Source organism: Podarcis tiliguerta, assembly GCF_965153285.1.
Source record: "Podarcis tiliguerta genome assembly, chromosome: 7".
Classification (NCBI taxonomy): domain Eukaryota; kingdom Metazoa; phylum Chordata; class Lepidosauria; order Squamata; family Lacertidae; genus Podarcis; species Podarcis tiliguerta.
This window is the reverse complement of record NC_139540.1, coordinates 85389870-85414594: the sequence shown is the minus strand read 5'-3', so window position 1 is coordinate 85414594 and position 24725 is coordinate 85389870. Positions and strand designations below refer to the sequence as shown.

The 24725-nt window shown below is 44.6% G+C and overlaps 1 protein-coding gene across 5 annotated transcripts in view; it reads right to left on the bottom strand.

The window, feature by feature from the left end:
* The window catches only part of NRG2 (neuregulin 2), a 126476-nt gene that overhangs the window by 73349 nt on the left and 28402 nt on the right, over positions 1–24725 (bottom strand). For 2 of the 5 annotated variants that reach the window (XM_083448690.1, XM_083448689.1), the window contains exon 1: positions 3514–3704. The exons of the other annotated variants lie outside the window; for them this stretch is intronic. In XM_083448690.1, coding sequence (XP_083304816.1) covers positions 3514–3601 — 88 coding nt within the window. In that variant the 5' untranslated portion in view covers positions 3602–3704. Of the gene's footprint in view, positions 1–3513; positions 3705–24725 lie in introns of those variants that run through there. 5 annotated transcript variants of the gene reach the window in all.

Below are 24725 nucleotides of genomic sequence, written 5' to 3'. Positions count from 1 at the left end.
CACAACCACTCTGGGCAGCTTCCAGCATATATAAAAACATAATAAAACATTAAACATTAAAAAAAGGCCTTCCCTACACAGGATAGCCTTCCGACGGCTCGGAGGTTGGATAACTCTATACCTTCCAACATTTCTTCAATGAAAATAGGGATATCCTAAGGAAAAGTAGGACATTCTGGGACGATATCAGAAACTGAGATGGCTTCTCTTAATCAAGGATGTCCCTGGAAAATAGGGACACTTGGGGGGGTCTGGGCCTGGAGTATATTTCATCAGAAGTGCTATCCTAAGTTACCAGATAGATAACATACATAGACATAGATACATACATATGGTTGGTGTTTGGGTGTGTGTTTAATCACTGAGATTAGAAGCAAATGAAGTGAAAAAATAAGGGTAGTGACCATTATTTTAAAACTTAAATAAATGTAAAATTGCTCCAGTGATTCTACCAGATCCTCAGCACTCTGCTCAGCACCCCCACACCTTCTGGCCAGGCCACTGGCCCTGTTTCACATCCTGCTGGAGTGCTTTTGACTGGCTGGAATGTGCCCTTGATTGGCACAAGCTTAAAATGCCCGGATATAGGATAGATAGATAGATAAATGTATTACAGTCGGAGACCAGCTTATAAAACACACTTGGGGTACAATCCCAGAAAGAAAGCAAACATTTAAAACAATGTACAACAATAAATTTAAAATTTATAAATGCCATAAGCGTATAGACACTTAAAACTTTAAGATAAGCTACCACAGAGAGATGACCCAGAGTCACCCATGGAACCGAGTTTGGGGATTTTCTTAATGAACTAGTTTGGGTTGCAGGGTGGTCTGTGCCTACAGATCTGTACATAGAGTCTGGCGGTCATCCAGGTCGTCTTATGATCTTTGCCTAACAGGAAAAGGTCATTTTTTTGCTTTTCCGGGAGGTCAGGGAGCCTCACCAGCAGGGGATCAATGGGAATAGAGAAAGGTGTGTCAAATGCAATTGCTCCACCCACTTTTCCAACTGGCCCCACCCACTTTCCCCACAAGCGCCAGCCTCCACTGGCATGCGGCTCTCAGAAGAAGCGCCTTGTGGCCTCTTTGAATGGTCATTGAATCATAAAATCATAAAATGGTGAAGTTGAAAGTAAATGAAAAAACAGTCCTATTTATGAGCTGGATGTTGTGACTGACATGAATAGGTCCCAGGACAGCATGGCCTAAGCAGAGATGCAGGCGACAGGGCCTGGCATGTGACCAGCTAATCAGTAGCTTTCTTTAGGGGGCTGCCTGCAAGCAAGGCCTGTGAGGGGGCAGTTTCAGTGTCCATAGTGGACTATAGATCATTGATCATGGTTGGAGTGGCTTTAGTTGGGGGCTAGAGGTGGCAATATCCTGTGAATATCTGATCAGGGATGCTTGGCGTTTTGTGCCTATTGCACTCCTGTATATGCATCCTTCAAACTCTACTCTCTTCCAGGTGTTCACTCGTTGGCAAGGAAAAGAAATATTTTCATGCTGAGGAGAGAGAAATAAATGCAGATAATCTGTTTTTTACCAAATGATCCACATGCAAAGGATCATCAAACAACAGCACACTCCAGGGGACCAAGAATTCTAAAAATGCCAAACAAGGTAGTTCCCTTAAAAGAAGAAGAAGAAGAAGAAGAAGAAGAAGAAGAAGAAGAAGAAGAAGAAGAAGGCGCTCCCCACCTTTAAAATATCTAGTTTACTCAGAGTTAGAAGTTTCGTTGTCTGTTCCTTCTAATCCTGCTCTTGCTGCCTGCAGAGAACAAGGAAGGCACAGCTCCTTTGGAGACAAAGAATGCCAACCTGCCCTTCATCGAATCCAGTCACCTCTGCAGCTGATAAATGTCTGCTCTCTGCCTCCACTTTAGGCATTAGCACAGCTGCTGATCCTCTTTTTTAAAAATAAAAACCACCTCCCTTTGCTAAAGGGCATTTAGATTATTCATAATATTCTCACTCCCAGAATTCTGAAGTGCATGACACAAAATCTAGTGCTCTGGAAGTTTGATGTTTTATGAGCACTATGTGGGGGTGGGAGGCTGAGAACTGGAGGGAGGTTTCACATATTTCACACTCACAGCTGCTATGGTGTGTCTATTATTCTCCTATAGCACATGCCATTTGGCTACTATTACTGCCCTTACACGTCTCCAGCCTCAGTGAAACAAGAGCAGGAATGTGGATGTGAGCAACCGTCTAAAGGCATCTATGCACTGGGAGTTACAGCAAAAGGGCTCATACAGGGGCTCACTAAGACATGACCTGATGAGAGCTTAGGAATATAAAATATAGAGGGAGTGTGGTGTGGCAGATACAGTCCTGAACTCAAAACGAGGAAGATCCAACTTCATACAGAGGCGGATTTGGGGAGCTCAACCAGTTTAGTCACACTGAGCCTGGAGCCTGGGGTGGGGGGCACAGGGGGTGCCACAACCAGGACTTTACTTCTAGAAAAAAGGGGGCTCATCGCACAAGGTGCTGTTGAAATTTGAGACCCCCAAAGAGCATGAGTGCTTCATAGCCCCAGCTCAGTCATGAAGCCTACTCAGTAATCCCGGGACAGTTACTCTTTCTCAGCCAAGCCTACCACAGAAATGTTGTGATACAATAGGGAGGACCATGTGTGCTTGCAAATGCAACTACGGTATTTGTAAGAATGGAAAGTTAAAAATATAGCAACAATGGAGATTAATAAACTATTTCACCATTCCAATATAATATTGTTGTTTTCTGTGTGTGTGGACAGTTTATTAGATTGATAGATCAGCAGCCAGATGCTTCATTGCTTCAAGAAATCATCACTCAAGTGTGCGGCGAGAGATGGAGAGAGGCTTGTTGCTGCATCTTTACTAATTTAAATTTTCCTTCTAAATAAACTGGCATTGTCGAACCATACAACCTGTTGCTCTGTTTTGTTTTTTTTTTGCAAAAAAGGAAGCATTAAAACTGCTCAACTGTTCTCTCTGCTTCACTGAAAACATTCAGTGAACGCACAAGCCTCTGGCCGTTTTAGCCCACTAATTGACAGTCAGCATCTGATAGCCAACACCAGTAAATTACCAGATCAGAACAATCTGGAGTTATAATGATTACACCAAAGCATTTAGAACTATAGTAAGCACATCATTTGTGAAAACAATTGCATTGACAACAGTAGTTACTTGGGTCATGTTTGGTCTGTTACTGCTTCTGTCTCTCAAAAACACTCTCTTTTTCTTTGGCTGCTACACCAGGGAATTTCTGGATGTTACACAAGAAAAAGCCTATTTGCATGAAACGTTCTAATCAGCACATCAGCACTTTATGAGTCGTGACCATGGATATTTCCAGAAACCACCCTGCCTTGATTCCTGCTGAGATTAGTTTTTTGTTGCTATTTTTAAATAGTTCAGGAATGTATTTCTGAAGGAGACAGAAACCGTATCTTGGTACATTTGCATTAGCTCAGAAGCTCTCTTGTTCAGATGCAGTAAAATGTGCTAAAAATGGAAAGTACCTTCTGTGGGGCCTGCTTCTTTTTCCTCTGTCCCCCCTTCTTTGTTCTTTCTGCCCCTTCCTCTGCCCTTCCTCTTCTTCTCAGACATCCTGCACAGGCAGTATATTTACAGTCCCAGGGAAAAGGCAAATCCCGCCAGATGTAAATGCCCCAGCGGTGCTGCTTCAAGGTTTTTCTCACCAGCTGAAACTTCCTACTGTTCTTATACTCTTTTCTCACACAGGCAACACCCACTTCTGGGTGGAGAAGTGCGGTTTTTAACTATTTCCATTCATATCCCCCAGCTGTCTGACAGAAGTGCCAGGGACCGCAGGCAGGCAGGCAGGCAGGGCTGGGTGTGAAGGAACTGAAAAGGAACGAAGGTTTGCAGAGAGCAGAACTGACAATGGAGTAATGAAGAAAGCCTAAGTGGCCGCAGGGTCCCATGGGGATGGGGCCTGGGCTCTGTGGCGTGGGGGGCCTGGGAGATGCATGGAGAAATTAGGTGGCCAGCACTATCGGAATTCTTCCTGTGTCGTGAGCGGCTCCCGAGTGCACGGCTCACTTTAAATACTGCACGTGTGATAGGGGAAGCGGCGAGAACTCAGGGCTCCCCTCTATGCTCTGCTCCTTCTGTGGTCTGTATGCCACAGAATGATATACACAAGACCTACAGGTGATATAGGAAGTGCACTGAAGCAATTACATTTCTGAATGGCCTCTCCCAAAATGGGGGCCCTTGGTGCAGGAAGGCATTTCCCACATTCTTGGTTCTTCTCCCAGGCATTTTCCCTCAAGTGATAAACTTTTCTCTGTGTAATCTAAGAGTGTCTCATTTACTGGCACCTAAAATAAAGTGAAAAAGTACAGGGATTTGGAGGTGCAAATGTGTATGTATAGGTATAATTTATTATAATTAATTAAGATTCTGAATACAGTAATTTCAATGCACACATGTCACTATAGTGGGAAGGCTATGGCAAAGTGGCCTTTGCCCCTTCTCAGTCCTCTGGAGAGGTGCTAACTGTGGAAGGGAACCTTTGAGCCCAGGCTTCTTTCACTTCAAACCAGACCTAGAGCAGACAGCCCTACAAACAGGGCTCTTTTTCTCTGCCAGCCTTTCAAATTGGCAGCTGTTACCTGCAAAGTAGCGCATATGGTCTCCCTAGCCCAAAGCAAACCAGGAAATGGTGCAGAACTGGAAAAAGAAAATGGCGCTAGTATTTCACAGCCACTCTCCACCACACCAGATGCAAACCTTTGCCTCTCCTTATTGATACTGTACTGAGGGTTGCCTTGCAGAAAATACAGGCACTTGATATTCCAGTTTGTTATTTATAATTAAAATAATTTGTTTGCCTTTTTCAGGCAGCATGAAAAAGGCAAAATGAATGAAACAGATACCAAAAAAATAATAATTTAAAAACAGTGCTGAAAAGGCAAACTATCCAGCTGACCTGAATGCCCCAAAGAAGCGATGGTGTTTTGCACCCCATCTGGAAGGCCTGTAGTGATGGGAAATTGTGAAGCTCTGAGGGCCCTTCACCCCACAGCCTGGGGAAGTTGCCTCAAAGGCAGTGTACTCCTTACCAGCTTAAAATGCAGGAAAGTCATTCATCCCACCCCGCTCTGCGTCTCAAATCACATTTGCACATTGCTGTACACGCCAATACGGCTGGATGTGCTTCTGAGTTGCCCACAGTCTGTCCATACCAGAGAGGGGGCATGGATGTCTTCCTATGGCTTACGTTTTCAAATCAGATCAAAACTGGTTGGAGGAAATTGGCATCAAAACACAGTATTTCTTAAGAAACTACACTGCAGGATTGCGACTCACCTGTGGTGGGAGTGCACTGGGTGAGAGTAAACAGGACTATGTACACAGCCCCAAAGCCTGCATCTCACTGAGTAAAGCTGCCATTCAAAACAGGGCCTGGGGAAGGAAGGATTGACAGGGGAACAATCTAGAGGCATCACCCAGAGATAGGTGAGCATCAGCACCTTGAATCAAATCCGATTTGTATGCAGTAAGTGCTGTTGGAACACAACCAGCTGAATGTGTTTGTGATGGCTCTCATCCATAAGGTGTGCAGCTGCATTTGCACGAAGGGAAGCTTCAAGGACAGCCGGCTGTACAGTGCATTATAATAATCAAGCCTGGAGGTTATGAAAGCAGGCCCTGGCATTGTAAGGTCCTCTGCGTTCCGGAAGGGGCAGGGCTGGGGCAAAACTAATTCCCAGACTCCAAACATTAACAAAACAAAAAACCCAGGGCTGGGTCAAAACTAATTCCCAGACTCCAAACATTATAATTATGCGCTTTGTGGAGCATTTCGGGGGCAGCTCCTGCTTAGTCATGTCCCTGCCAGCAGAGCTCATGCTCTTACTGGCTGACGGGGCTGGCTAAGTACATTGCTCTTCCCAAACTCACCATACTTTGTAAGCAAGGTCAACCAACACAGCTTTCCCTGCCTCGGGGCAAACTGGGGGGAGACATTTTGGAACAGTCCTGTGAGGTGGGAGAAGAGGGCACCATCAAATGATCCCCTCAATTACCCTAGTCCTCCTCCTGTTCCAAACCACCACTAGAGCAGCGACAGAGCTGTTGCCTTGATCTTCTACAAAACCCACTAACGAGTTCTGGAAACCATGTGGATCTATCCATCTCCAGGGATGGGTGGTCCATCACAGAGGAGAGTGGTGAACTGTATACATTTCCTGCGTTACAATATTATCAACATTTTGATCTTACTAGCTCCCCAAAGTATTAAATATGGAGCGACACTGCTGTATCTGGATAGTGGATCTCCCGGTGGGGGTAAAGGTAAAGGTACCCCTGCCCGTGCGGGCCAGTCGTGTCCGACTCTAGGGTTGTGCGCCCATCTCACTTAAGAGGCCGGGGGCCAGCGCTGTCCGGAGACACTTCCGGGTCACGTGGCCAGCGTGACAAAGCTGCTCTGGCGAGCCAGAACCGCACACGGAAACGCCATTTACCTTCCCGCTAGTAAGCAGTCCCTATTTATCTACTTGCACTTAGGGGTGCTTTCGAACTGCTAGGTGAGCAGGAGCTGGGACCGAAAGACGGGAGCGCACCCCGCCGGGGGGATTCGAACCGCCGACCATGCGATCAGCAAGCCCTAGGCACTGAGGTTTTACCCACAGCGCCACCCGCATCCCTTCCGGGTGGGAGTAGGACGTTCAGTTTAGGGGTGTGCACATAGGTAATTTCCTGCAGATATATTAAGCTGTGCATAGTGTTAAGCATTAGAAGACATTCTAGAGAACATTGACCTCCCATCCATCCATCCACCACCCATCACACCTCTCCACGTGTCCCATACACCCTTAATGACCTGCAGTGGCTTCTGATGCTGACAGCTGCCACCACTGCCTTCTGCCTGGGACTGGGCTGCTGCTGCTGCTGCTGTCAATGCTGCCCTGAGGAGCCCCACCAACTTGCAGCTTCCGCCTCCACCACCACGACCAGTGCTTTGGGTAACATGCCCCAAAGCAAGGCTGCCCTCAGCTAATAATGACCTCACCTGGCAGGCAGGTTCATTTGGGAGAAAGTCATCCTTAAGGTACCTGGTGCCCAAACCATATGAATTCACCTTCTGCTACAAAATCTGCCAGCACATGTCAGTGTAAATTCTGGCTAGACATGATAGCTAGTAATTGTTGGAATAGGGCCGCTTTGCCAAAACCACTGCACATATTTAAAAAAACCCAAGCCTGCTCTGTCTATGTGGGTTTTCTCCTTGGATTAATAAGGCAAGGATAAGCATTCTGAACCTGCCATAGTAAATGCACTGTACACTATCTTTCCTCAACATCAACTGAAATTAGTATCGCCTATTCTATGCTTTTGCTTATAACCAAGTAGAAGTTTTCCTTCCAGGCATCTGACTCAGTATCCATGGCAATATTTGCTGATGGTGTGAATAATGCTCAACCAGCCCATCCCTCCCTGACCCCCCTCCGGGTTAAGCAGCAAATTAACTTAATTCATTGTTAGAACTGGAGTTTCAAAAGATTGATCTTTCACCAAGATAGGGTTGTGACACCTTTCTACTTCAAAGAACCTTTCCCCCTCGACAAAGGGTGGGTTTCCTCAACATATTCTGTTAGTCAGGTTTGTCTCCTCTCACTCTGTGTATCCAAGCTGCACCTTTGCCAGGTGAGATACAGTATGCCTGGACTGTATGTGCTTTTCTGAGTTCTGAAAAAGCCTGAATAGCTCCTGACCACCTTTCCATCGACTTCCAGGTCTGTATTAGGGGAGTAGGAATTCTAAAATTCTAGGTAGGAATTTAGTGTCTGTTGCTGATCACTTGAGACTCTGCAGTGCTAGGAGATGTGAACAAGCTTTCAGCTGTTGCAGTGGACTCTTAGCCACCCCTGCCTCTCATGCAGCTTGCCTTGGCAAGGATAATCTTCTAAAGGGATGCCATGGGGGGGGGCTGAGGCCCCCCAAGGAGGCCTTCTCAAGCCCATAGTGGGCCTTGTTGAGCCCTCCTGTGGCTGCAATGGGTCCTGTCAGGTAGGAGCAGATACCTGAAGGATGCTGTAAACCACCCTGTGATCCTCAGATGAGGGGCAGTAAAGGAATTTAATAAATAAATAAACAATACCTGAGTCTCAAACTATGCAGGGCTTTGAAGGCGAGCACCAGCAGTTTAAAAATTTCTCAGAAATGGCGCAGCAGCCAACATAGCTGCTGAAGAACTAGCATAATATATTCCTGTTGATCAGTCCCAGTTAATCACAGCTGAATCTGGGGTGAAACTGCAGTTTCCTGGCAATTTTAGAGGCAGTTTCACGTACAATGCACTCCAGTTGTCCAATCTGGATCTTCACAGCATGGATACCTATGACAAGGCTATCTATCCGGAAGAGGGTTGCAGGTGACACATCAGTCTCAGCAGGTGAAAGGTATACCATGCCACAGATGCTGCTTCTCTCCTACTGCAGCCTCTAATCAAAATGGTTTTGTGCATTTGCATGTGGCTGCATGCTGTATCTTGAAAACGCAAAAACAGTCTCCCAGTAGCTTACATATGTTGGAGTAAAGTAAATGCATTTATTTCATTTGAGTTTGTAGTTCATGCATGAATTAATAAGAGGACACTGCTTATCTAGCAATCTAGCCAGCACTTGCTTGTAGTCTTTGCTTTGTCTAACTTAACTCCACCCCTAAAAGCGGAGCCATTTTTTCAATGTTCTTTCCAGACGAGATACTGGCAATATCTTTCTCTCATCTTCGCTCATCCTATAAACAGTTCCTGCATGAATAAAGCCTTTGAACTCCAGAAACTGTAAGTTATTCTTTCAATCTAATTCACCCAAGCTGCAATATGTATACAATACACACGTGCATTCTACTGTGCAGGTTATACACATTTACAGCATCCCTAAGTCCCTTTGCATTTTAATGCAAGTCTGGTGAAGAATTTGTTCACTATATCATGAGTCATGTAATAATAATAATTGTATTATTTATACCCCACCCATCTGGCTGGGTTTCCCCAGCCACTCTGGGCAGTTTACAGCATATTAAAAAGCATAATAAAAACACCAAGCATTAAAGACCTCAGTTATGTACTAAGCTTGGATCCTAGAACAATAGGCAGGTAGGATCCTAGAATGCAACAACTGATTGGCCTGCAGGAAAAGACCAATCAGGCTCCAGGAGGGAAGCAGAATCAGCCAACCAGACAGGACTCATTGTGTAAATAATGTATATAACAGCATGAGGTTGGGGGGGGGGGGGAATTCGTTCACTGTTTTACAAGCTGCAATAAAGAGCATGAAATCACTACAGAACTCCGAGTATATTTCAACTTCCCAATGCAGGCCTGCCTTCAGATGTCTTCTAAAAGTCTGGGGGCCAGTGAGGATCCTTTAGGATCAGTGTTATATGGTCCCAGTGGCCACTCCCAGTCACCAGTCTAGCTGCCACATTCTGGATTAGTTGTAGTTTCTGAGTTACCTTCAAAGGTAGCCCCACGTAGATGACATTGCAGTAGTCCAAGCGGGAGATAACCAGAGCATGCACCATTCTGGTGACAGGCAGGTAGGGTCTCAGCCACATAGCAGATGGAGCTGGTAGACAGCTGCCCTTGGCACAGAATTGACCTGCGCCTCCATGGACAGCTGATGGTCCAAAATGACTCCCAGGCTGTGCACCTGGTCCTTCAGGGGCACAGTTACCCTATTTAGGACCAGGGAGTCCTCCACACCCACCTGCCCCCTGTCCCCCCAAAACAGTACTTCTGTCTAGTCAGGATTTCACCTCAATCTGTTAGTCTCCATCCATCCTCCAGACACTCACACAGGACCTTCACTGCACTCATTGGTTCTGATTTGAAGGAGATATAGAGCTGGGAATTATCTGCATACTGTTGAACACCCAGCCCAACCCCCCTGATGATCTCTCCCAGTGGCTTCATGTAGATGTTGAAAAGCATTGGGGAAAGGACGGAACCCTGAGGCACCCCACAGGTGAGAGCCCAGGGGTCTGAACACTCATCCCCCACACCACTTTCTGGGCACAGCCCAGGAGGAAGGAAAGGAATCACTGCATAACAGTGCCCCCAGCTCCCAGCCCCTCTAGATGGTCCAGAAGGATGTAATGGTCGATGGTATCAAAGGCCACTGAGAGATCCAGCAGAACTAGGAAAAAACTCTCACCTCTGTTCCTAGCCCACCAGAGATCATCAACCAGCGCGACCAAGGCAGTCTCAGTCCATGACGAGGCCTGAATCCCGAATGGAAAGGGTCCAAATGGTCTGCATTCTCCAGGTGTGCCTAGAGTTGTTTAGCAACCACCCGCTCAATCATCTTGCCCAAGAATGGAAGATTTGAGACTGGGCAATAGCTGGCCATATTGGCCAGGTCCAAAGATGGTTTTTTAAAGAAGCAGTTTAATAACCACTTCTTTTAGTGGGTCTGGGAAGACTCCCTCACAGAGAGAAACATTCACCACCCTGCAGAGCCCATTGCCCAGCCCTTCCCAGCTCCCTTTTATGAGCCAGGATGGGTAAGGATCAAGGAGACAAGTGGTTGGTTTCACTCGTCCAATCAGCCTGTCCACATCCTCAGAGGTAACAGATTAGAATTGATCCCATGCAACTTGACCAGACAGGACTCTAGCACTCTTCCACCCCAGCCTTGCTTCCACAGTGGAGTCTTTCTGAATCTGAGCGACTTTTACAGTCATGTGTCATGAGACCATGTTATTTTACATAAATTTGACTCTGTTGCTTTCTCTTGTACATACTGGAAAAGCTAAGGACTATTGCCCATGTGCCCCTTGGGATCTTTCAAGTAGTTTCATTATTTAGCACCAACACCTAATTAATGATCCTGTACCATTCAATTACACGCAGTTCATTCATAACAAAACTCTCACTGCTGGGGAATCAGACAAGTTGCAGCTTGCAAAACTCTTGGTTGCTGTGTCTCCTTTTCAGTGCAGACTAAAATCAGTAACAGGGTGCTGCAGATATCAATGAAATTCCAGTCTTGAAGTGAAAGTCACAGATTATAAATTACAGATAGGCATCTCAAAGTAGCTCTGTGAAGATTATCAATGGCATAGAAAGAAATAGGAGTGACTCAAGTGTGCAAGCTGCACAGTTAAGCAAACTGTGAGTGTACCGTATTTTTCGCTCTATAAGACACACCAGACCACAAGATGCACCTAGTTTTTGAAGGAGGAAAACAAGAAAAAAAATATTCTGAATCTCAGAAGCCAGAACAGCAAGAGGGATTGCTGTGCAGTGAAAGCAGCAATCCCTCTTGCTGTTCTGGCTTCTGGGATAGCTGCGCAGCCTGCATTCGCTCCATAAGACGCACAGACATTTCCCCTTACTTTTTAGGAGGGAAAAAGTGAGTCTTATAGAGCAAAAAATACAGTAATAAGGAACAATGGTTCAGAACTGTGCAGCTGTTTTCAGTCATTGGGATCCACTTTGCAAAAAACTGCATACACAGATAAAGGTCCCAAACATGCAGGAAGATGAGAACAGCTCTAGTGTCAACATTTGATTTAGGATTTTGTACTCAAACTTCACCATCCATTTGCATTGAAACTTGAATAAAATAGGGGGGGCAGGTAAGCCCCGCCCCGCCTAATTGATCATGAGATACAGCACATGCAATTTGAGTGGCAATGCCCAACAACTTGGGGGGGGGGCAGCCCTCTTAAATATTTCATTGGGGGGCTGAAACTTAGCCCCTAGGAGTTGGCTCCTATGCATAGAACCTTTACTGTTTTGCACTGCTGTTTGTATTTGCCATCCCTCTTTATTTGAGTGTGAATCTGTCAGAAAGAGGTGTTTTCTTAAGTTCAGTCTCCTCTGCCTTCTCTGCATCTCTGTCTTCACTACGGATGCTCCACATAAGGGACAGCTGGCAGGGTTTAGAGTAGAAGTGCAGGGCAGACTTTAGCAGCAGCAGCAGCAGCAGGAAAACAAAGGTGATTCTCATCGCTTGTTGCCTAATTTCCTCATGCAAATTCTTCTGCATGTTCCTACATGAGAACTGGCCTTTGCAAACCTAGTGGTTATGTGACCAAATGCTCCTTGGAGCTATTTATGTGTGGGTGGCAGAGGAACTTAACAGGCAGGCCCTTTTACACCTTAATTGTGCTTCACTTGGACCTGAAAGTGCTTTTAGGGCTCTGTTTTCCCTTTCTAAATACCATGCCGTTTGGGCAGGATGTGTCAAGCATGTTTTAAGGCAGGGCTAAGTCACCTCACACAGGGCTCTGCAGAAAATTAAGACTGGCGTGATGCGAGTTTGAGAACAGGGATTCAAACAGACTTCAATGTATCAAAGCTCTCAAATTTCCCATCAGGTTTTGATTACATTATTTCATCCTATTGACAGAAGGGCCTTAGGGGTGTAAGAACACGTCCTCCCTGCCCTGTTGTGGTCCCAGCACTCCACTGTAGGTCTTAGAGAAATAAGGTAGCCTGCAAACGAATCTATAAGGCATGGCAGATTTGAATTGGTGCTAGTGATCATGATTCCGTTAGCACACACAAAACAGAATGAGTTTTCATTCATGCATTTATATGCAGATTTTCAAAAGTTGCAGGATGCCTAACAGGTTCTGTGTTCTCCACAAGTGCCAGGTGCAACCCAACTTGCGGGGGGGGGCAGCATGCATGTGTGTGGGCTGGAGGAGGCCATGAGGCCCACCACAGCTATGGGGAGGCTAGACAGGGCCCATCATGGCCATGGGAAAGCCCAGTGGGGACTGCCATTGCCACAGGTAGGCCCAATGGGGCAGTGGGAAGGCCTGCCACAGGCCGCAGTATTTTAGGGGTCCTTGCCCCACCCTTGAAAAAATGGGGGGGCACTTGCCCCCCCCTCCCGATGGTGCACCTGGTGTTATCTCAGGGCTTAGTCATGCTTGTAGGTTTTCATCAACAGCCATACTACCAGTTTGAATGCAGGATGCTAGAAGATAACAGGAGTGCCAGGTACTGTTGGAACCATTATTTTATACAGAGATGCCAAATTTTGGATTTGCTTAGAATACTCTTGAAAGCTCATGTTATGAAACAACAGAAGCCACTATTGATTTCAAATCCAAGCTGGAGCTATACAAGGCATCATCCAGTTGAAACTGCATGCATGAGTTTCAGTTGATGTTTATTTTTAAGCACCTAAAAATTCAAGAGGTGTGTACTTGCCTCTTGTAGACAGTTTCACTCCCCACTCCCACTCCAGAGGGATCAGGTTTGCAGCATGGGAGTTCACCTGAACTCAACTGTGCTCTTGCACCTGCTACAGTGTGGCAACCGGTGTCGTGACTCAGACATCTAGCAGTGACTTCAACACCAACTTGGAGAGCAGGAGGTCAGTGGAACCGAAAGCAAATAGCACAATCTGCATAGATGCCAGATCTGGACCATGTCACCAGTGAAACTGGGTACAACCACCACAGTCCTCCTGCGCTCAAGACCTCCAGATCAATACCCCCAGTGACTGCACTTCCCGAGCTGGGCCTTACCAATGGGGCAGGATCCTCACCCTCAAATGGAAGCTTCAGTCAAGCAGTTTAGCTTAAACAGTTGTTTAGCAGAGTTCACTTTTACTCGGCACGCTACTATACACTACTATATACATATACTATACACACTTGTTGTGAGTAAGCATCTCTCTCTGATCCCAGAGAAGGTTCTTTGCTTCAAAGGTCTTGCTGTTCCAAAGGCCACACAAGGCATATACAGCCTTTCCTCTAGCTTCTAGTTTTACTTTTAGCATTGAGAACTGGCAACTCTAAGGGTGATGCAACTGCCAAACAAATGTGGAGACAGCAGTGGAGATTCCTTGACATGAACATTCCTGGCACAATACCTGGGCTGCAGTCTTCTATGCAAATGTATGAACATATTTTCATTACTGGGTTTTTATAAAGCAGCCCTCCCCACCCTGGCTATGGTCGCTTTGGCTGGTAGGAGCTCCAGTCAAAAGGATCCAGGGAGTTGGGGAAAGCTGTCATAAAATTACTGGTGTGATGAACACGAAACATTCTGACACTAAAATAGCAATGTACTGTATGAGCATGATTAGCATCACCACTAGGATGAAACATGTGGTCTTTATCAAGCTTTCTTTGCTGGTGGCTGTTTTAGTATGCAGTTACTGGGATTCAAATCAGATCTTCTGCCAGGTTTTGATCGCATTGCTCTTACACGGTTAATTACTTGGTGGAATCTATACATGACTTCTTTTTCAAATTTTCATTTATTTTTAGGCCTTGTTGTCAGCAGGGACAGTGCTGAATTTAGATCTTGGAGACCATGGATGTAGCCAGGATTTATCGGGGGGGGGGGGCAGGGGGCAGAACACCCACCTGTCATCACCCTCTGTCTGGTTCTGTCTAGCAGATTCAGAATGAAATGTCTCAACAACAGTTGTTTTAGACTACTTTCTTTTGACCCCAAGTGCTCAGAAAAATCTGTCAAAACATTTCAAATTTTCTGATTATTTCTACTTATAGTTAAGTATTTTAATTTATTTACTTGATTTAGGGGGGCAGCTGCCCCTGCTTCCGCCACTCCCCCTCCCCAGCTACACCCATGTTGAGGACCTGAGTTTGTATGTACAAAAAGAACTGCCTTATATCGAGTCAAACAATTATTTCATCTAGCTGGGTATTGTCTGTACTGTCCAGCAGCAGTTATCCAGCAATTCCCCGCTACCCTGCTATCTGAGACCATTTTAGCTTGGGACGCTAGGGACCTGGCCATGTCATAGAGTCGGAACTGTAGAGTTGCCGTTCCCCCAAATTTCAAAAACATAGGACTTAAAGGTGATAACTGGTTACTCATCTACACAAGGAGAGATTCCAATGTCCCATCCATTGTTGTGAAGATAAATATTAATCTCCCCTTTTAAAAGGCTAGGTTACAAATGCAGTATTAAAAAGTGATTCCTTGTCTATGTGCTGCACCCAAATTACATTTGCTTTAAAGAGCACAATTGTACTGATGAAGAAGGACACTGAGGTGCTGTGTATCTTTCAGAAAAATAATCCCAGATTAATTTTATGTAAGCCTGGAGGTCCCTGTAAGTACCCTTTGCAATGCAGATGTACCCATCCATATTCTATATACATACACACCCACACAACACAAACTTCCTGCCTCCTTGCGCAGAAAATAAGCCTCTATGTTTATTGACTCAGAGTGGGATTTTCTCATGAAACTGCAGGAGAAACAAAAAAAAAATTCCTCTTTCAAAATATGGGTCATGCCTAAACTTGCTGCTGTGCAACCCATTTTTACAAAAGAAGAAGGGAGTTGTTAACCAAGACCTGTCAGCCGCTGAAAGCACAAGTCCTGCTACTCCAATGAGCTGCAGACACAAAGCAGCTGTTTGGCAACGCCAGCCAGCTTACTTTGAAAGAACCCAGCCCACCGTGGACATCTTCAGCCAGCATCATCCAGAGCAAAACATGGGGGGGGGGGCATGGAAAAGGATGTTTATAATACTCCTGACATGAAGGCATGTAAGGCTACACAAGCATACGGGTGCCATCCGCGAGTGATCCCTTCCCAGAACGAGTCCCAAGCCTGAGATCTGAGCCAAGTTCCAGCACCTCACCCCACCCCTTTACTTGGTTCTTTTCCAAGAAGAGTAGCTTGATCTGGGGCTTTTCAACCTTCATTGGGCTATGCCTCCCCAGGTCAGGGAAACAGCTGCCTGGGTCTGCCCTGACTCAAGCAAGATATATGGCTCTTGGAGCAAGGCTGAGTCTTGTCCTTGGCACAAGGACAGGTAGGTCAAAAGGGGGCACAGGAGTGGGTGGTGGAAGAATATAGAAGATTCTAGGAGGAAGAAGAGGGAAGCAAATGTTTACACACACAAACAAACAAAGAGAAAAAGCTGTGATTGACATAAGTTGTTAAATAACTTCTTTGATGGTGGCAGAAGGACTCAGCCAGTCATAACACACTGAGTGAAAAGTCTGGGGGGGAATTGTTTCTGGCAATGCTTAATACTTTTCAAGGGATCATGGACTCTGTGCCCTCCCCACATGCCCCATATTCAACAAGTCTTGTCAATGCCAGCACTTAAATTATCCAAGTAGGAAGGAAGAGGACAAGCCAAAGGGCCTTCAGCTCATCTCCCTTGTGGCTTCATGGCTAGAACGGCTGAGCTGCGGACAGGGAGATTTGGGGTCAGAAACTAGGACTGTGGTGCTTTTTGGTACATGTTTTGTATTTCCACTCCTTACAACAGTTCATAACAAAATAATATTTGGAAACATTTATTCTGATGCTGGAGAAACAATCAATTATAGATAGCAGTTTTCTTGCCACTAATGGCATAGAAGGAAGGAAGGAAGGAAGGAAGGAAGGAAGGAAGGAAGGAAGCCAAGAGAAGTGAGTTGTAGCATCTGTGATCATCACGCTGGAGTCCAGTACCCCATCTCTAAAGCAGTATCATATCACTTTGAATAGCCTTGGCTTCCCTCTAAGAATTCTGGGAGCTGTAGTTTCTTAAGGGTTCTGAGAGTTGTTAGGAGACCCCTACTGCCATCACAGAGCTCTTTCCAGAGAACTCTGGGAAATGTATGGTTTGATACTGAAGATTATGGCTGCAGTCCAGGGGGGATTTCTGAAAGGCGGTGCTTTGTCATGGATCATTGACAAGTCAATCAAAAAATTGCAACAACTTTCAGGGTGCCCTGGTTTTTAATTTTTGAAATATGGCAACCCTACTGCAGATGGACCTAGCTTACAGTCACAAGAGAGTCTTTCGAACAACAGGGCAACAAGAGGAAAGGCTGTATATGCCTTGTGTAGTACCTGGGCCCCAGCCCACTAAAAACAGCAAAACAGGCTCCTAAAGAACAATTTATCCCTAAATGCAGATGAAAAAGTAAAAGCCCTGGATAAATAATAAAGTATGTGACACAAGCAAATTTTAAAAAAAATACTTGGTCCCATCTCTGAGGAGAGAGTTCCCGAAGCAAAACATCATTTAATGCTATGTAATTAGATAGCACATAATGCTATGCCTAAATACATATGCTCCATAACTGTGAAGGCCTGACAGCTAAGTAACATCAACTTTATTACGGAGCATGACAACTCATGGTGGTACCAATTTGAGTGTCAAAATATTCTTCAAGCCTTTCAATCATTGCAGAGTGTCCCTCCACACAAGAGCTCAGATGTTGGCTACCCAAATCTAGAATCATAGAATCAAAGAATCATAGAATCATAGAGTTGGAAGAGACTACAAGGGCCATCGAGTCCAACCCCCTGCCAAGCAGGAAACACCATCAGAGCACTCCTGACATATGGTTGTCAAGCCTCCGCTTGTACACCTGTGTACACCTTTAAAGCACATTCGAAGCACATTTTTTTGCATTGAAGAATTCTGGGCACTGTTGTTTGTTAAGGGTTGCCGGGCATTGTAACTCTGCGAGGGGTAAACTGCAGTGCCCAGGATTGTTTAACTGTGGAACTGGCACTGCTGCAAGTGCTACACAATCCTACAGAATTGTAATAAATGGATCTTTTAGTCTGGTAGCCCATACACATAGGAACTGACATCAGGGAGGTGCCTTTGCTGTTCTGTTTCTGCTGCCTGCTTAAAACATTTTTATTTAAGCAAGCCTATCCAGACACATATATGTTGGTGTGTTTTATTCTCTTTTACTGATAATTTTAATTATTTTTAAAAGTTTTAATTTTTTTATTTATAATCTTAATACTTCTTGTAAACTGCTTAGAATTTTTTCTACAATCATCAATATTGCTGAATTAATAAAATAAATAAAATAATTGTATAGTAGTTCTGGCATGACATCTGGTAAATCAACACATCTTGTTTTTCTAGACAATTTCTGGTAAGCAGGTGGCACACAAACAAAGAGGTACCCAACTCATAGGTCCCGCCAGTGCAAGTATTTCTCTGGTGCAATTCTCTTCCTCCCCTCCATGCCTGCTAAATCTGTTCTAGCAGTTCCGCCAACACAACATCCCAAGCCGATTTGGGGAAGACACAGAACACTAGAGAGAATGAAAAGGTGGGAGGGTGCTCTGTTGCACAAGCATAAATACTTGCACTGACACAACGTGTTAGTTGGATACTGCCCAAAATGCATAACTACATAAATATAAAAGAACTACTCGTAAGTAGGAAATAGAGGGGTGTGTGTTGAGTTGCCTTCAGGTGTCTTCTAAAGGTTGTGTAGTTGCTTATCTCCTTGGCTTGAGGGTCACATAACTCCATCCCATCCCACTTCTCCTATGAAAATACGGACATCCTACCATACCCTCCAACATTTCTCCAATGAAAATAAGGACACCCTAAGGAAAAGCAGGACATTCCAGGACCAAATCAGAAACTGGGGCGGCTTCTGTAAATACAGGACTGTCCCTGGAAAATAGGGACACTTGGAGGGTCTGCTATTGCCAGGGGAGGAGCTGGGGTGACATTCTGCTCAGACATGCATTTCTTTGTCCCCTAGATGCAAGATGTGTCCTAGATTTCAACTCATCTTTGTTTAAATGAGTGCAAATGGAGAAGGCAAACTGAAATAAATGAAGCCTTCATCATTTTCAGGAAGATTATGACATGTCCAAAAGAGTCTGGAGTGGGAGATACTGCATAAATTTTGCAGAACTGCACAGAACACAGTTTTATTTTAAGGATGCCACCTAGAAGTCAGGGGTCCTCTGAGTAAGGAGTCGTGCAGCTCATAAAAAGGAGGGTATGTTTCATGCATACAGTGTTTTGCACTTAAGGCTTGACAGCCAGCGAGACGTCAAGGGAGATAGAAAATTGTCCCCCCCACCCCCCCGGAGTGCACGCAGAAAGGCACAACAAGCATTTTCGCTCCATCTTACCCAGGTTTCTCCTCCCTTCTTTTCTGCAGCAGAGCCTCCCACATAGAGCGGCCCCGCCTCCCTAAGCACGAGTGCTACAGAGTCCCTTGGGCATTTCATTATGCTCCATGTCTTGCCAAGCTGGGTTCCTTAAGGAATCATCTAAGCCTAGCGGAAGAGGGACAGCCTGGCGCCAGCAAAGGAACATCAATAAAAATTACACAGGAAGAGTTAACACAAGGCTTGGCTGATCTACAGGTGCAATTAGAAATTTAAGCATAAATTTGGAGCAGCTCCCAAGAGCAGGTATGTCAGTGTTGCCAAAAAGTTGTTAAGATTCAGTTGTGCTTCCTGCAACGATGCTGGCTGCTGAGCCTGGCCATGTTAGTTTGGTCAAAAGACCTCAATTATAACCCCTACCCCAGAGTCCATGGAGTTTTCTTGGCAGGGATACTGGAGTGGCTTGCCAGTTCCTGCTCCAGGTGGATTATGGTGCTGGAGGAGACTCTTGAGAGTCCCATGGACTGCAAGAAGATCAAACCATCCTGAAGCTGAGGCTCCATTACCTTGGCCACCTCATGAGAAGAGAAGACTCCCTGGAAAGACTCTGATGTTGGGAAAGATGGAGGGCACAAGGAGAAGGGGACGACAGAGGACGAGATGGCTGGACAGTGTTCTCGAAGCTACTAACTTGAGTTTCACCAAACTGCAGGAGGCAGGGGAGGACAGGAGTGCCTGGCGTGTTCTGGTCCATGGGTTCACGAAGAGTTGGAAACGACTACACGACTAAAAAACAACCCCAGAATCGAAGAGGGTCCCCAAGATACTATTGCATGCAACAAAAAGCGGCAAATGATTCATTCAAAGTGTTTTCATGGCTTCAAAAATATAAGTCTGAAATTAAAGTAAATGGTATATTTTTCAGAAGCCTCCCCCCCCCCACCGGCCACTTCTCCTGACCCACCCACCAGCTCCTCCTTTTGCAGCCCTCCCTGCGTTCTCTGCCAGTCTTTGTTTAAAAGTGCTGTCCTTTTTGCCCCAGGGCTCTCCCTGCTTTACCTAACCTTTCCTAACCATTTCACAACACTGGGCTCCCTGATACTCACCTCTCCTTTGCTCTTCAGCCTGTCTGTGACATCCGGGCTGCTCAGCCAAGTCCACCAGCCGAGGAGCCAAGCCTCTGCCCCCCTCTTGTTTTACATCACAGCTGCTCCATTAGAATGGCAAGAGACTTTACACACAACAACACACAAACATCTGTAGTGCGCTATTATTTAGATAATTAAACCAAAGAGAACTAGAGGGAACCCATCAGGTCTCTGTGCTTAAGTCTGCCTGGCAGGCAAGGTGGTGAAACACTTATCATTGATCCGCTGCCAAGGTGGGTCGTTTGAACGGTTGATGTAGTTTGATAGTTTCATTCCAGACTGTGATGCTCAGTTCCTAAAACTGGTTGTCTTGGTGACATCACTCAGAAACACAACAGCAGCCTTCCTTAGTAATTATATGCATACCACTGGAAGTAGGTTTTATTGAACTCTGTGGAAGTTACTTCCAAGTAAGCCTGCATAATGGTACTACTGTATTGCTGCCTGTGGTTTAGCAAATCACCTTCAAACCTGTCTCCAAGCCAAGCCGTGACTTCACCCTAGGCAGTGGGGCGGCAGCAGGTCTGGCTGAGGAATACTGCGCTCTCATCTTCAGCCTGGAACCCACACATTTGCTTATTCAAGATAAACCATGGTTTGGCTTAGCATTACGTGTGAACCATGCCACTGCCTCTTCCATGTCCTGAGACACGGTGCATTTGCAGCAACCTGTACACCACCACACACCTAATAACCCAAGAAATCCTGTTCCAAGTCAATTCAGGAAACATCGGAGCAGGTGAGAGGTTCTCTCCTCCATGAAGAAGAGGAGAAAGAAGAAGAGAACGTCATAGTGCTGGGCTGGACAGAGAGATTTAAACCTCTCAGCACCATTATAGTGAGGGAAAGGATGCCCTCTTTAGAGACATCATCTGTGGAGTGGAAGTGATTTTTCTCCCCATGGCACTCAGTGAGGCTTGATGTGATATGACCGTTCCAGGAAAACAAAGTTAAGTGCAGCCAGAAGGAACCTTTAGCAGCTTTAAAGGCACAGTGGAGGTAGCCTGGGTCAGGCAGGATGTCCAGGCAAAATGCTTAGGACCAAGACTTTTGCCCTTCTAAAATGAAAGGGAAAGAGGACTGAAGGGGCACTGCTGCAAGCACACAACAGTGGCCCTGGGGAGCATGGAAGGGCTGTGTGTGTTGTCTTTCCACATGCACTAGAATGTGACTTGGCCAGGCCCACCATGCAGCCCTCAGACTGAAAAGGGCTAGGCACTTCTGGAAGAAAGGGAAGGCCGACAGAGAGTACATATGAAATATCTTTGTATAAAATGTAAGTCACTTAGGGGTCAGTCAGTTTGAGGGCTGCACGTCTCCCTTTCCTCCGGTGCTCTGGAGTTTTATGGAGCCTATAAAAGATCACACTTGGTGACGACAAAGGAGGTTTGCTTAGCTCTGCCTGAGCTCTGATTAGTTTCCAGGATGGATTTGTTTTATTTCATTTGGGAACAATTTAATATTATATAATGAAAGGATGCCATCAACATGGCAACTCTGGTTACAAGTCACAGATATTTCAGTATTCTGGGTGCCAAGCCAATTTCAGACTGAGCCAAGGGGAGTTTATCCATCATTACATGGTGTCCTCCTCACCATATTTTGTAGCCATAAAGTGGAATTCACTACTATAGAATGTGATGCAAAGGAGAATGGCATTGACAAAGGTTTTGCGGTGTCAGCAATGTTTGGTACTGTAGTAGCAAGAGTCTCTTCCAGTGTCTTTACTAAAGCGATGCAGTATTGAAATTGAGTCAGTATGTGATTGGGAGGTGAAAATATTTACTATCTAATAGGTATTTTCCACACTAAATATAGAACTCAAGCCTCAAATGGGGTGTGGAGAGTGTTGATATTTTCACCCCCTCCCATTGCAAGAATCTCCTGATCTGATGTTTTGAGAAAGGAGCGGGCGGAAACTGCTCTTCTACTCTTCCACTCCTGACTGACCGACTCTGTGTGTGGAGAGAGTCTTATCTATGTAGTGACTAGATGGCTCTCATTGATATCTCAGGGCCACTATTACTTTGCAGTTAGCTTAGGTCTCAAAACATATCTGGCATGTCCCTATCAAAGGGCAGAAATTAGAAACATAAATAACAGCCCAAAACAATAAATACTGGTATATCAATATATATTTGTAGAAATTGAGTGTCTTCTTCTATTCTTCCTCTTCTTCTTCCTTGGTGATCACTCGTAGCCGAGTAAGATTGTCTTTCATAAACACGGTTTTAACAATGAGTCCGTAAGTGACTGTGGAGGCCAATTCTGGATCCACACGTCCTTCCACAGTGGGGACATTGGTTTCCGGGCAGGAGTTGATCACAGTGTAGATTTGCCAAGCGTGCCTTCCTCTTAGCAACTTTCTCCCTTGCGTCCTGAGTTTGAACGTCTTCAAAGCCCATGACACCTTTGGTAAAGGCTGTTCTCCAATTGGAGCACTCGCAGGTAAGTGTTTCCCAATTTTTTGTGTTTATACTGCGTCTTTTAAAATTTGCCTTGAGACAGTCTTTAAACCTCTTATGTTGACCACTGGCATTACACTTTCCATTTTTAACTTCAGAATAGAGAAGTTGCTTTGGAAGACGATAATCAGGCATCTACACAACATGACCAGTCCAACAAAGTTGATGTTGAAGAATCATTGCTTCAACACTGGTGATCTTTGCTTCTTCCAGTATACTGGTATTAGTTCGCCTGTTTTCCCATCCCAAATGATGTGTAAAAAATTTTGGAGACACCATTGATGGAATCTTTCGAGGAGTTGGAGATGGTGTTTATAATCTTGAAGACACTGAGGTCTTCCTAGTAGTACATGTGAAAAGGATCTTGTGGTCTTAGAAGACCACAATTTTAACATGAGTCAACAGTGTGGTGATGATGATGATGATGATGATGATGATGTGAATTTAAATTTGTATACCTCCCTATACCCACAGGGCTCAGGGCAGTTCACAAGATAAAAATCACAATCGCTAATGCTATTCTAGGCTGCATCGACAGGAGTATAGTGTCCAGAAGTAATAGTCCCGCTCTATTCTGCCTTGGTTAGACTACACTTGGAATACTGTGTCCAATTCTGGGCACCACAATTTAAGGATGTTGACAAGATGGAATGTGTGCAGAGGAGGGCAACCAAGATGATCCAGGGTCTGGAAACTAAGCCTTATGAGGAACGGTTGAGGGAGTTAGGTATGTTTAGCCTGGAAGAGAGGAGACTGAGAGGAGATATGATAGCTATTTTCAAATATCTAAAGGGCTGCCACATGGAGGAGGGAGCAAGCTTGTTTCCTTTTAATTTCAGGTCTGCACTCAATGTGTAAACTTGCAATAATAAAACCTGAGATTTTTGAAAATTCAAATGTTTCTTTTATTTTTTGTTTCTAGTTTCCTAGAAAACTTCCATAGGAGTTAAGCTTCCCTTTCTAAAATAGATATTTCTGTTTAAGCACAGAAAAGCATATAATTTTACATTGGATTGCAAACTTCACAGCTGCGGGGGGTGGAGGCAGCCTCCTCGTAAATAGACAATAGGGCGTTGAGAATTTATTCATGGAATGTTCATGGCATTAACTTGCCACAAAAAAGGAGACAAATTTATCATATTTTGGAGAAACAAAATTTGGACATAATTTGTCTACAGGAAACCCATATTACAAGATTGCACACAAAAAAAATTTAATAAATAAAAGATTGGGTCAAGAATTTATTTCTTCTGATAAAGTCAAAAAAATAGGAGTGGTTTTCTACATCAAAGATAAATGGAATCCAAAATTTGCTTTCAAAGACGAGGAAGGAAGATATATCGCAGTTGAAATTTCAGCACAAGGCGAGAAATTTTTGGTATTAGGAATCTATGCACCTAACGATGGCAAAGCGGAATTTTTTAAGAACCTGGAACCAAGTCTGCTGGAATACTTGGATTATAAAATTATCTTGATGGGGGATTTGAATGGAGTTGCATCTACCTTGATGGACAGAACTCAGAGATCAAAGGTTACGAACTCTGGCAGACTACCGAAGACTTTCTTTGATCTAACTGAAAAATTTGATCTGTCAGATATATGGAGAATTAGAAACCCAATGGAAAGAGACTTCACTTTTTTTTCAGATGCAAACCAAGTATTTTTGTGAATAGACTCTATATGGATATCCAGAGACTTGGTTCCTAAAGTGGCAAAAATGGAAATTTGCCCTAAAACCTGCTTGGATCATAATGCAGTTTCTATGGACTTGAAAATGTTTGTTCAGGGTTCCTTTAGATGGCGAATGAATGATGATTTGTTCAGAAATTCATCAATTGTAAATAAGGTCCAAAAAACCCTAAAGGATTATTTTGAACTTAATATGACTCAAGGAATGGAGATAAGGGTCATTTGGGAGGCCAGCAAAGCGGTAATGAGAGGGTTTTTGATACAACAAAATGCAGTTAGGAGAAAGTCACAGAATGAGACAAAAGACAAAATTATGGAACACCTGAAAGACAAAGAGAAGAAGCTTAGAGGAAACCCAAAGAATTTGCAGATCCAAAAAGAAATTAAAGCCTTACAGGTTCAATATTCACAGTTAGTAAACCAAGAAATTGAATGGAAGATAAGAAGGATGAGACAAAGAAATTTTGAATCTGCAAATAAATGTGGGAAACTATTAGCCTGGCAATTAAAAAAGAGACAAAAACAAAGTACTATTACAAACATTGTTACAGAAGGAAAATCGGTAGAGA